The 13,034-nt window shown below is 32.7% G+C and overlaps 1 protein-coding gene across 3 annotated transcripts; it reads right to left on the bottom strand.

The window, feature by feature from the left end:
- Window positions 1–1,508: 1,508 nt before the first annotated feature.
- On the bottom strand, window positions 1,509–7,132 carry LOC18044840 (bZIP transcription factor TGA10). 3 transcript variants are annotated; one of them, XM_024186855.1, is made up of 12 exons: window positions 7,010–7,131; window positions 6,550–6,862; window positions 6,305–6,414; window positions 5,726–5,814; window positions 5,450–5,578; window positions 5,210–5,281; window positions 5,033–5,092; window positions 4,817–4,894; window positions 4,659–4,728; window positions 4,292–4,563; window positions 3,396–3,635; window positions 1,509–1,858 (listed from the first exon to the last, which is right to left on the bottom strand). In XM_024186855.1, exons 2-12 carry the CDS (start codon window positions 6,741–6,743, stop codon window positions 1,709–1,711), a joined length of 1,464 nt encoding a protein of 487 aa, XP_024042623.1. In that variant the 5' UTR covers window positions 6,744–6,862; window positions 7,010–7,131; the 3' UTR covers window positions 1,509–1,708. The 3 variants fall into 3 exon arrangements, with proteins under 3 accessions (XP_024042623.1, XP_006437046.1, XP_024042622.1); XM_006436983.2 differs by having other exon boundaries at window positions 5,726–5,811; window positions 6,550–7,132; XM_024186854.1 differs by having other exon boundaries at window positions 6,550–7,131.
- Window positions 7,133–13,034: the final 5,902 nt, after the last annotated feature.

Here is a 13,034-nt window from a genome sequence, read left to right as displayed (position 1 = left end):
TATTAGTATTCAGACTCATTCATACTTTAAAAAAATTCAAACCCATTTAAATTTTTAAAAAAAGTACTAAATTGTTCTAAGATTTTTTTCAGAGTTTGAATCTCCTTTAAGCTCATTCATACCTTAAACACCACGAGCCATTAAAAAAGGTAATATATTGGCTTGAGTTCACTTTAGAAACATGAAACTTTGGGCTTTTTAAAGAAATAATAATAATAATAATAGGTTTGTAGATTAAATTTTAGGTTCATATGAGTGAAGCTCACTCCATATTTAAAATTGGTTAATATTTATTAAAGTAAAATAAAAATAAATTATAGTTCTTTAAATTAAAGACTTAACAAAAGTTAATTCGACATTAGCGTGACAATATATATGCCAACCCTACTCGATAGGATTAGACTTGGCAATACATATGTCAAGTCTAATCCTATCGAGTAAGATTGGCAAATTAAGGGCTTGTGCCGAGGCTTTTTCAAGCTCAAACAAGCCCATTAGAGTAGAAGTATAAGGGTTGGGCTTAGGCCGAGCCCACTGCGAGCTTGGGCTGGCTTGGGCTTTTACTTTTTAAATTTTTTTTTAAATTATTGTAAACTTGAAATGAGTTAATAATAATCAAGTTCGTATAATTAACAATGAATTAAAGAAAATAAATATTTCAAAATAAAATAATAAATAAAGAAAATGAAGCAAATAAAAGTTTAGATATTTAATTTTTTGTTTCTACATTCTCTAATTCAAGCACTCTCTTAATTGATTAACATTTAAAAGAGAGTTTTGTATTATAATTTTAAGTTTTTTAATTCATTATTAATATATAAATTAGGAATTTAAGTTTTTTCCATTATTTTTTAATTTTAAATTTATTATTTTTATTTATAATTTTTATTTTTTTTAAATATAGGACTTAGGCCTAACCCAGGTTTTTTTTTTCCCTTAAGCCCTTATTCAAATTTAGCAATTTTAATGACAATTATAATATGGAAGGTTCGAACCAAAATTCGTAAAAATGGGCCGAGGCGACCCGATTTTTTTTGTCATCCCTGCGATTAGGTGGGGTTGTAAATAGATCAACCCATTAAAACTTAGCAATTTTAATGACAATAAAATGGATTAAAATATTCCGTGTTATTCCAAGCAAAAACGGCTAAAATCGTAAATGCAAAAGCAATTTTGTCCGCACCTCTCGTATAAAATGGTCGTTATCAAAAAAATATATATATATAGAAAAGAAAGAAAAAGGCATGCATGCAGCTACCACACTCCAACACCTAGACGAGAAGCGCTTTTGTATATCAACACTCGGCTTCTTCTTTCTCTCTACACAACCAAAAGCACTTTTGTCTTACTCTGTCCATAGTCCATACCAACTCAAGCCAAAATTCAATCCTCCTCCTTCTTCCTTCTCTGAGCCTCTCTCTTCATGCAAAAGCAATTATTGCTTATATATATATATATAGATAGATAGAGAGAGAGAGGGAATTGAAGGAATAAGTAGACATTAATGCTGCTTTTAAAATTTAATCTACTCATCATTTGTCTATGATCTATACATCAAGTGAAAGGGATTCCAAAATAACATGCTGGCAATGATGATCGTATATGATTAATTAAGAGACTTAATAATTAAGTGAAAGCATTATATAATTAAACCTTCTAGCTAACTAGTGATGATGACGACTGACTAGGGTCTTGTTTTCTATTATCATCATTCCTGTCGAGGGCGAGCCATCCAGAGAGAACTAAGAGCTCGGAGACGATGGAAGTACTCGGCTATCGCCAGCAAACACCTCGCCGCTTGACGAGTTGTCAGGATTTGATTCAGCCGGTGGATGGTTTGGTGCCTCAGATTATCTGCCTGTAAGTTTCAATTTTGTATTTTATTTTATTTTTTTATTTTTCAGAATAAAGAAGAAATGCGTTAGTATATAATTGACTTTAAGAGAAAGACTAATTAAGCATAAATTTGGTAGATTGTGTTTACAAAAATGTATCAGTTCATGACTTTAGGGTAGGAGGTTTTAATTGTCAAATGGGTGAAGGAAAATATGCAAGAGTTTGCTTAGTAAATGATTGTGGCTTTCGTCTGAAGCAGGCTTGAAAAGGAAAGGGAAAAAAAAAACTGCATATAGCATCAAATTAAATTAAATTCTAACTAGGAAATGTGCTAATTCGTCTTAGAATATATATGATCTAGTTCAATAATATAGATATAACAAAACCAAAAAAAAAATTGATTAATAAGCACCATTAGTCAGCCTGAAAGTGGTCAACATATGATAGTAATGTTGCTTTGGTACTAAAAACAAAGATGACGACAATGACTTCGCTAAGCTTTGATTCGATCAATTCATCTTGATTTGATGAATTCCACGTATATAATCCTCAATGTCAATGTTTCTATATCAAATCTGTTCAAACTCTAATCAATTTCTCTATGTGGGACATAGAATTTTCTTTAGGTCAAGCCGAGCATTCCACTCTTTGGACCCTCCACCCTAAACCCCAAAGTAGCTAAACATTAATATTCAAGTGACTAAAGCCTTATTCACTTTCTATGCTTTTTGTTTGCATTTGTATTGTGCTTACTTAATAATGATCCCATCTCTCTCTGTGTGTTTTCAAGTATTTGGATATATGCTTATCCTACATGAACAGTTAAAAAGAAAATTATGGTGGGATCATGGACTATATGGTATCTTAAGTCAAATGGGTAGGACCATGACATCATACAATTATGCAGTGCCATGTGCACGAGTTCATATTCATAGAGCATTATCAGCTTAATTATTTGGTCTTAATTAAGCTCAATCTATTAGCTCTAGATATTTAGTGTTCCAAAAATTGATCAATTATTCACTTGCATTAAAACTCAAGTGTAAATATGACCAAAACACACTCATATTGATGACCAGACCAAGTAACATCCTTCAATTTCTTTTAGGAGAAGATATTCAATGCATATGAAGATATATAAAGAAAAGAAACTAAATTTTTAAAGCATGAAGAGGCACGTGGGTGTTAGTCTTCCTTTTTTCGGCTGTGATGGGCAAAGAAAGGCCCATATAGTTTTGTTAGAAAGTGCAAAAAATTTATATGAGGTTGCTATCAACAGTACTATAAGCCAACAACTCGTGAATGGCAGAAGTTATATATCGTATAATGTAATAACTAATAAAGATGCCATGCAACTGCAAAAAATTATGCAATGCAACAACCAGCTGCCACCACATGATTGTAAGACTGAGACATGTAGTAGTTTCATAAATTGGGTTAGGTTAGGTTTTCCAAACCCAGCAGGTCGGGACCAGATTCTATGGTCCCGCATACCCCACATTTATGCAAGTGGAGCCCACTAAAAGATATATAGATTAGCAATCACAAATTATTCGTACCTGCCTAACAAAACCTTCGAGAGTGGAGAGCTTGTTCATGGCAACGGCCATTTGGCCCATGTAATTAGCCATGTTAGGAGGGCAGCTGAGTGAGTCAGAAGCTATGGTGTCTAAGATTGATTGGTTCAGAGCTTCAAGCCCTTGAGAGAGAGCATCTTCAGCTTCCTGAGTAGATTGTTGCAGCCCACATATGCCTAATATCTGTTGCTCCGTTAATGGCTCTATTTGGCTCAATATAACCTGAATCAAACGTTATTTACACAGACCTCAATGTCATTATGATTTATATATTTAGTGCTACAAGTTACTTACAGAAGGATCTCATGATTCTTTTATTTGCTAAAAACCAAAGGAAAAGATGAAGATGCATGGAAACAAGATCTCTTTAGCTGGCATAAAAAAGGAGAATAAGAATAGAACCGTGCATGCAATTCTCTCCTTTCTCTTTCTCAGCTTTCACTTTCAACAAAAATTGCAGTACCAGACATGGCTTTATTAGAATAACACCTAACCCTACCCTTTATTAGAAACCCCTTCATGATATACCTTTCGTCATTTATTGATATCATGATCATTTCGTTTTACAATTGATCATCCACCGACAAATTGCCCCATGCAGTATCTCATGATATGGATTTGTTATCATTTTTTGTTTTTGGGATTTTTCTACTTATCATGCAATAATATATCTCATTAAGTTATGTATGTATGAATTAGTTAGCCAGCCAACCCTAATTCAGGCTTAGTGCGGTTAATATTTGGCCATGTATTTTGTCATTTTCTTGTTGCATTTAGTATTTGCAATTTGCATGTTAATGTGACAAAGCATATTGTGTGTATTATATTTAAAAGAAAAAATATCAAAATCAGTGCATGATTGGAACTAATATGTGTACCTTGATGAGCTCAGATGGCCGGAATCCACCCAACCACAAGAAGCAACGTTCGGCCGGAGACTTCCACAAGCCGGAAACAAGATGAAACACATCCGTCTTGGCCACCATGCCTTTGAGGTTCATTATCTCATCATAGTGTGCTAAGCAGTTGTCTACATAAAGCCGGAGCTCGTTTTCCGGTAAATGTTCTTGTACTGCAGCTCTAAGCTCACACATTAGACGGTGATGCACCTCGAGCCATCTTGCATACTCCATGTCAAACACCGCCGCTTCTACATAACAAAGAAACAAGAAAACAAAAAATAAGAAATGGGTTGCGCTTTTAAATGAAAATAGACTAAATTTGGAAAAAAAAATAGTAATTAACCTGAGCTAATATTGCTGATGCCCACTGGAAGGCCTTGCTCCCCTCCTAAAATCCCCCCAAAAAACATGCCCTAAAAAGGAAAAGGTAAAAAAAAAGTACTCATTTAGAATAAAATGTTATTTGATTGGAATGAAGTTGCCAAAATTACTGAATCTCACTTGAGTTCTCGCTCTTTGTAGTTCTTGTTCGAGTTGGGTAAGTTTGATCCTACTTGATTCCAGCTGTTGGACATAAGCCTGTGATATGAAAAATATAAAACGGGGAAAAAAAAAATGGAACCCCCATGAAATAAAATGATTAGATGTAAACATGTAAGCTGTTGTTTGAATTAAAGGAGGAAAGTATAGATGAAGAGACTAACTCCATGGACTGACCTTTTTTCTGAGCCTGCTTTTCCTTGCTGCCTCTCTATTCTGAGCAAGTCTTCTCAGTGTCTGCTTAAAAATAATAACAATCATCACAAAAATTGAACATTCTTTTATGGAATTTTAATCTTTATTTTGTTTGTAATGTTTATAGAAAGTATAGACCAAAAGAAGCAAAGATATCACCTTAGGGTCTGGTGTTTTTGGTCCTTCATGTTCTGAATTACTTGATGTTGGACCTTTGCGGTTTCCTTCACGCTGCAATGACAAGAAAATTAAAATAATTGTTAAAAAAAGGAATAATAACAATTTTTAAAACAAAGAATCTCAGTTGAAAGTAAAGCTAGCTAGCAGGTACCAACTCTTATTCTTGATCATATATTAAAACAATTTGTTACTATGTTCAAGTCCTAATCCTCTAGCTACCTTGATTGCTTTAGCCGTTTCAGGCCCGGATGAAGGAGCATTATTTCGAGCGTTGGCCAACTCCATGGACGGCTCAGATGGTCTCTTAGAACTATTATTTGTTGTGGAAGAAACCAAAGCTGTAGCAGCCTACCAAATCCAAAACAAATTAAACAATTAAAAGTAATGAAAATTATATTAAAACTAAACTAAACTAAACACGATAAAGAAACTAAAGCAAAGAACGAGTAAGTGTTAAGTTAATAACGGTTTTGTAATTAACAGTAATGACAATACCTTGTGATTATTGGTTGATGAAGGCTCTACGTGCATAGGCTGAGATGGAAAAATGTTCAAAGTTGGAGGCCTCATTCCTGAACTCTCTGCTGGCAAAATTTTAACAATAATCATTAATAAGAATAATATTCCTTTGCAAGAAAAGTATTAATGATTAAAAAGCAGAGGAGACAAATTAAAGCAAGGGAGAAATTGTAGGAACTGTCATGCATTTGCAGCTCTCTCTCTGCTGCCATATCAAAGAAAAAAAAAAGGGGAAAGAAAAAGCTGAAAAAGGCAAAGCCTATTCGTACTCTTTTCAGTACACATGTAGAGTTCATTTGGGTTTGTTTGTAAAAGCATCAAATCAATAAAAACAAAAAAAAAAACAAAAAATCAACTTTCGTTTTGTGCTGCAAATTAAGAGAGGATCCGGTCAAAGAAAGTACTGTCATGAAAGATTTTCAATCTGTTTGAACATGATTTTCCTGTGACCCAAACAACAACCCTTTTTCTCAAAAAGAATCTTCCCCAACAGAAAATTTTTGAAGGATCTTAAGAGAGAAAGAGAGAGAGAGAGAAGAATAGGTATGTACTCACGCCGTTGGTCTTGGTGATTATGAACAGTGGAAGGGTCTTGTCCATCAAGATAGAGAAAAAGTGCTTGATCTAATTCTCCCAAATCATAAGCTCCTCCTCCACTATCTTTACTATTGGATCCTCACATACATATACACACCCCAAATTAAACACATATAATAAATAAAAAAGAGAGAGTAGAGCGAGCGAGCTAGCTATACATATTAATTTCATATGCTTTAGCTTTGATATTTAAATCAAATTACATGTAGTTTCCACCAGGGATGGAGGGTGACTGTTGCATCATTCCAAAGGCTATCTGATTCTGATTCTGGTTCTGATTATTCTGATGATGATGATGATGATGGTCTTGTACTTGTATCTGTTGATGCTGTTGTTGGATATGTTGTTGATGATGAAGTTGATTATTGGTGACTTTGTTACTAGTAGAAGTAGCCATATGAAAGAATCTGCTAGCTAGCTCCTCCAACACACAGCAAAGCTTTGTTATTTCTTGTTCTTGAAGACTAACAATAACCCCATTAAAAATACAACATAAAGACCGCTCCCTTTTTTACTCTTTTCGAGATCATAAGTGGAATTAAAAAAAGAAATAGAAAAAAAGAAATGAGTCGGTTACGATCGAAAAGGGAGATAGAGATCGAAGAAGAAGAAGAAATGAATTTGGAGGAATAATATTGAATGCAAAAGAAGCAAAAGACAAACCTTTTTATTAGCAATTAGACTCTAACTGACTTTATATGTGTACACACACCCATTTTCAGGCTCTCTCAGTAAATAATATTAATAAAAATAATAAATTTTATTGTTTTTCAAATTTTTCAGATAAAGCGGTCTCTAGATATCATCTTCAAAGAAACCGCTGTTCTGTATCGATGGAAAGAAAAACCACTTCAGAATTTTAGAGCTTCCTTGTCCGAGCTTCCTATTAGTATTAAGTCTTAATGACGATTTTGCCCCTTTTTACAACTCACTGTTGACAATTTCGTCCATGCAAACTTAACACGTAGTAAGACTGGTGAATGGTGAGGCGGCTTCGTCCTAAGGCTATATATATATATATATATACACTCAAAATATTAATTGCCCCCATTAGAGTTCTAGCTTTTTTTCTTTCTTAATTAGTTTTTAAAGTTATTCTCACTAATTGATTCTAAATTTCTCCTTGAAGATAATAATAAGACTCCTCACAATGAAGTTCTATCTTTTTCATTACTAAAGTTTTAATCCCTTACCCTAAATAGTGAGATTAGGTACACCTAATTAGAAAGTCAATAGATCGAACAAATATACCTATATTGTTTACACATAAAAACGAAATGAGATCAACAATACTTATTAATACAATGTTTATCAATATCATCAAACGTTATTTCAATCCTTCTCAAACTCACTGGCCTAAGAAAATGATAGAAAAAATTAGAATATGCTGCATAGCTAAAATTGTAGCAAACATTTGGAAGCTAAGAAAATGCAGGAAACAGAGAGAAGAGTAGAGCTATTTTGTATCACATCTGTTGATTAGAGCATCACCAAAAAAAACTCTTCAAATAAGATTTTATTACTTATTTGAAGAGTCACGTCAACATTTAAGACTCCAAAAAAAAAATTCCAATTAAGATTCTTTAAATAATGAATAATTTTCTCCTTTTAATTTTGTAGAGTTGCTTTCTCGCTCTTCAATCCATATTTTATTGCTTTTTATTGGAGAGAGAAAGGAAAGTGTTTTAATTACCATTTATAAATATTTATTTGATTAAAGTACTATTAATTTATTTCTATTTGAAGAGTTTTTTGAAAAATAACATATTTTTTCACTCTCCTTTTTACCACATAGGTAAGCAAATAAAAATTTAAAAACTAAAATTAATAGAGCCTTTTGGATATGTTCTTACACTTGTATTTATACAAAGATATGGACTGATCCACACACTCTGAGGACGAGCTTACAAATTCTTTATGCTAAGCAACTTGAACTAATAAACTACTGACAGTATAACTAATCCTAGTAACTCAACTAAGCACTCCTAACAAACTAATCAACATAATCAGTAAAAATCAGAATATACTTGAGGAGGACACATAGTAGCCTTATTCCTAGCGACATAGCCAAAATTCAAAATAGGGAGGGAATTTAATTTCCTAAAATAATTTTAGATTTAAACTTCTTATTCAATGTGATTTTAATGATGATAAATTAATTTTAAGTCTATATTTTATATATTATTTAAATTTGAAGGGGGCAAACCAAAAATTTTATTAGGAGCAAATGAAATTCTTGTATTTTATGAAAAAATTAAGACTTACACAGACAGCTAATCATCAAGTCTCTTTGTGGCTCTGCCATTACTTACTCCTTAATATAATTTTCACCAATATATATCCACATATGCTTTGTAAAAATTTATGAAGACTCATTCTAGATAAATGCTACTAGTAACCATAAAATATGTATCATACATTCTTGATTATTTCATTTTCTTCAAAGAAAAAAGGGATCACTTTAATATATATTTGCATTCAGTTCCACTTTTAGTAATTACATATCAGGACCCAAAAAAAATTACCCCAAATGGAGGATCATTGATATTAATATTATCATGTGCTAAATTTATACCCGTAAAAGGTGATTTTTCAGATTAAAATTTTTTATAATTAAAAGGATGCGAAACCAAATTCAAATCTAAAGCGCTGGTATAATGCACAGTGTGGTATTTCAATTCTTTAACAGCCGTTACCGAATCTTTATTGTGTATGAAGGGGCAGAATTGTCATGTAAAAAAATTCTACCAAAAGAAAAACAAATAAAAAATATAAAAGTAAAAATCAATAAAAATAATGATTCGGGAAGCAGCTGTCAACAAGAGAATGCAGGTAGGACCGTTGACCGTGGGACATGTGTCAGGTTTTAGAGTTCCAATTCTGATCTTCGCCCCTACGGGGTGGGGCGTTGGGAAAGTGGGGCCCACCGCCCCTCGATCACACTCAGGAGGAGAATCAGACCGCTGCTATGAGGTTTTCTATGGTTTATTTTAGTTACTGTGGGGGCCCACCGGATCGGAGGAAATGAAAGTCATAGTCAGTGTAGGGGCCCACCAGGACCGGCCCCCACCTTTCCCGCGATTTTTAAGTCGCTTATTATCCAACCACTCCGAAAACAAGGACTGCCTGCTAACTGCGAAGGAGAAAATAAATGAAAAATGGATATCGTTTTATTTTTTTATTTTTTTTTAATTTCGTTTGAGCACTCCTACTTTAAAATTCCTGGTAATCTTTTCTGTGAATAAATCAATTAAAATGCACTGATTAATTAAAGTGATTAATTTTTAAAGGTTAGAACTTAGATTTTGCTATTATATAATTATGAGGCGATGCAAAAATCAATCACTTATTAACATGCTAGTTTTGATGATTTGATGACCTAATTGTTTCTCCAAGGAGCGCGTAGAGTGTTACAAATAATTTGAAATGAAAATTAAGAATACTATTTGGGAAGAGATGTATAGTATATGTCATTATTTTGACATTATATATTCAACATGAGAGTAACAAAGCATCACATATCCCAAATATTTTCTTACATAAGTTTATGCTTCCAAAATGATGTGGCCTTACTTACTTAGACGGTCGAATACAATAACGAATGTCACATCGCTTGAGGTCAATACTTGATATAAGTTGTATTACGTCGAAAGACTTGTGTTGAAAATATAAAGTTGAGGTGCACAGTTTTTATGAGTATTGACATGGTTTTTTATGTGCCATTTATTGATTTTTAGATATATGTAGGTTAGGGGGCACCGGTTCGGGCCTACTCGATTTTGGAATAAACTAACAATTTCAGTTTGGTTCAGTTTGGGAATTCAAAAAAAAAAAAAACAATTGAATTTAAGAAAAATAAATTTCTAACCAAAATTAATAGGTTCAGTCGGATGAGTATTGGTTCGATTATGGTCTTTCTTAACAGGAAGTTTTCTCATCTTATTTTTTGTAACAAAAGAAAGATTCACCTTATTACTTTTCCTAGACTATATTCTTAATTTTCTTTTAATAAAAAAAAGTTAAAACAAATGAGAGTTTTCTTATCTTCTTAAATAAAATATTATTAATACATGATAATAAAATTATGTTTTTGTAATAAATAACATGAAATTAAAAAATAGAGCAAATTACATGGCTGACTAAAATCGCTTCTTGCAATATGTGTAACACTCTAGGCGAATCTCACATCGGCAAAGCACGAGAGAGATTTTGAGTTTATAAGGGGTGATCCACACCTTAATTGACAAGAAGCTTTTTGGGATGTATGGGCGCTCCAGAAACAGAACCGTGCAAGCCTTGTTAAGACCCAAAGCAGACAATATATTGTCAGATCTGGGTTGGATCATGACAATATGTGCCTCAGTGGTAGCAAATTGAAAGCGACTAAAGGAAGCTACAGTGGCAGCAGCAATGGACTGAAGAGTGGAGACAGTGAGATGGATGTCAAAATAAAAGGAAACATTGATGGCTGGAAGCCGTGATCATCTTTCATTATCGGCAGGTAGCAGCAATTAGTGAAGCAAAGGTCGTGTTATAGACAGCGGCACCACGACAGTAAAGATTCAATAGCAAATGTCTTAGGATTCGGCAGCCGCATTGGTTTTCAACCTAGGGTTAGCGTTCAAGTTTTTGGTCTTGCGATTCAATAGGTAGCAGCTGCAACTATATGTGTAATGTGTGTGCGAGCGCGCATGTGTGTGTGCGAGCGCGCATGTGTGTGTGCGTGTGTTATCTAAAAAATTATAAAAATGCCATTAAATTAAGCTCGGTACCAGTTTTGCAACTTTGATCTGAAAACCAAATCAAACCATTTGGTTCGGTTTCGTGATTAACCGGTCTGGTTTTTTAACTTATAAATCATTGAATCGGAAAAAAAAAACCGAACTTGATCTTTTTCAAGTTCGGTTTGGTTCTGCCCACCCCTAATGTACATAATAGTAATTATTTCATAAATAATGAAATAATAAAGCCAATCTTTACTTAATATATGACAAGATTTTATTTATTAGTGTCACATGATTTGGAGTATTTTTTATTTAGTGAATCTCGATGGTTGGATGAAAGTTTTATTGAAAAATTAAAAAAAAAAGACATCTAATTAAGGGGGACGATGCAATGAACCTTACCCCTCAAGAACAAATTAATAATAACAAGGTATCTTAATAAAGATAATATGCTCAACAAAAAAGGCATGCTAAACCAACAAAATACACAACAAACTGACATCAACTGAATCTATATGAAGGCAGACCATCTACATGAGTTAGAATATTAAATATTGTAATGCATGTGTTAAATATTTAGCTAAATAAGCTCATTGCAATTCTTGATATACATAGTGCAATCACATTTGTTACCGATTTAATTTATCATTTGTTGTTTTTCACTGACACTAGAGTCAATATAAGAGATTTGGTTTGTATTCTTGTAATATTCTTTTTATTTTTCAAGAAAAAAGGCCTAACTAAATTAAGGGTTGTACAAAAATAATTGAAGTTGACTAATTGAATTAAGGCTGTACAAAAATAATTAAGGTAATTAATTAACATATGTTTGAGTCATGAAGATAATGAAAGAGCCTCGTATCATTTGATTGTTTTTGGTTTGACTCACCAAAAAGACATGCAACCCCAAAAAAATCTTCATGGATTCCAATTAAGAGAGACATGAACATGATCATAATTGAATGCAAGTGATGGGGCGGCGTACGGTTTGTTCTTCAATGGGAATCTCTTGTGTGTTTGCAAGTATGTGTATATATACGTATACATAAAAACGAAGAACGATGTGAAAATTTTCATTTTGTTGTGAATTAAGGGATGTATTTTTATCGTATAAGCAAATGAGGTGTGTGTCCAAAAATTGCCGGAAAAAATTGACGACAATTGAGATAGAACGTGCTTACTTTATGATGTGTCACTATGTACACCTCTTTTGCATGAAAATTATTTCATGTGAAAAGCTAACTGCTTGCCCAAAACATACTTATATGTGTAATAATGTAATAGAAATCCATAATGAAGCTTGAAATTAATCATTACCCTTTCTCCATATGTATACAAAGTTCATATCTTGAGAGAAGACTTAACCATATTACTTCAAATACATAGGCAAAATATGCATGTTTGATTTTTTTTTTTTTTAATTTCCTCACCTACCATATGATTATTTGACTCTCTATGTTATCTTTTATTATACCACTATCCTCACTTTGTTAGCTAGATCATTAATATATATGAAATATTGCAAGATGAAGGCGTGATCGTCTCAGTAAATAATTGCAATTAAGCAGCAAGAACAACAACCCTTCAATCTTAATCTATTATATTGTACGTGTAAATAGGGAAAAAGAGTGAAACTCTCCTATTATTTGACAAAACTAATAGAAATCTCAAAATGTTTTACAAAATATCTAAATTAATCTATTATATTGTACGTGTAAATAGGGAAAAAGAGTGAAACTCTCCTATTATTTGACAAAACTAATAGAAATCTCAAAATGTTTTATAAAATATCTAAATCCCCTTGAATGTTAACTTTATCATCAATCTTACCATTTTACCTTGGGGTAAAATAAATATCTTTATATCTTTAATTATGTTTTAAAACACATCTAAACTCCCCTATTGTTTGATGTTAGACATATGAAATCTTTAATTATTTAATTAATTGAATAGTTTTTCTAATC

This window comes from Citrus clementina, unplaced genomic scaffold, assembly GCF_000493195.1.
Source record: "Citrus clementina cultivar Clemenules unplaced genomic scaffold, Citrus_clementina_v1.0 scaffold_4, whole genome shotgun sequence".
Classification (NCBI taxonomy): domain Eukaryota; kingdom Viridiplantae; phylum Streptophyta; class Magnoliopsida; order Sapindales; family Rutaceae; genus Citrus; species Citrus x clementina.
This window is presented reverse-complemented; position numbering and strand designations above follow the sequence as displayed.

Coding starts and splice junctions, on each gene's coding strand:
- LOC18044840 (XM_024186854.1), bottom strand. CDS start 6,743: ATGGCTACTTCTACTAGTAACAAAGTCACCAATAATCAACTTCATCAT. Junction 5,815..6,304: donor TAATCACCAAGACCAACGGC/GTGAGTACATAC, acceptor AAATTTTGCCAG/CAGAGAGTTCAGGAATGAGG. Junction 3,636..4,291: donor GGCCATCTGAGCTCATCAAG/GTACACATATTA, acceptor CGTTTGATTCAG/GTTATATTGAGCCAAATAGA.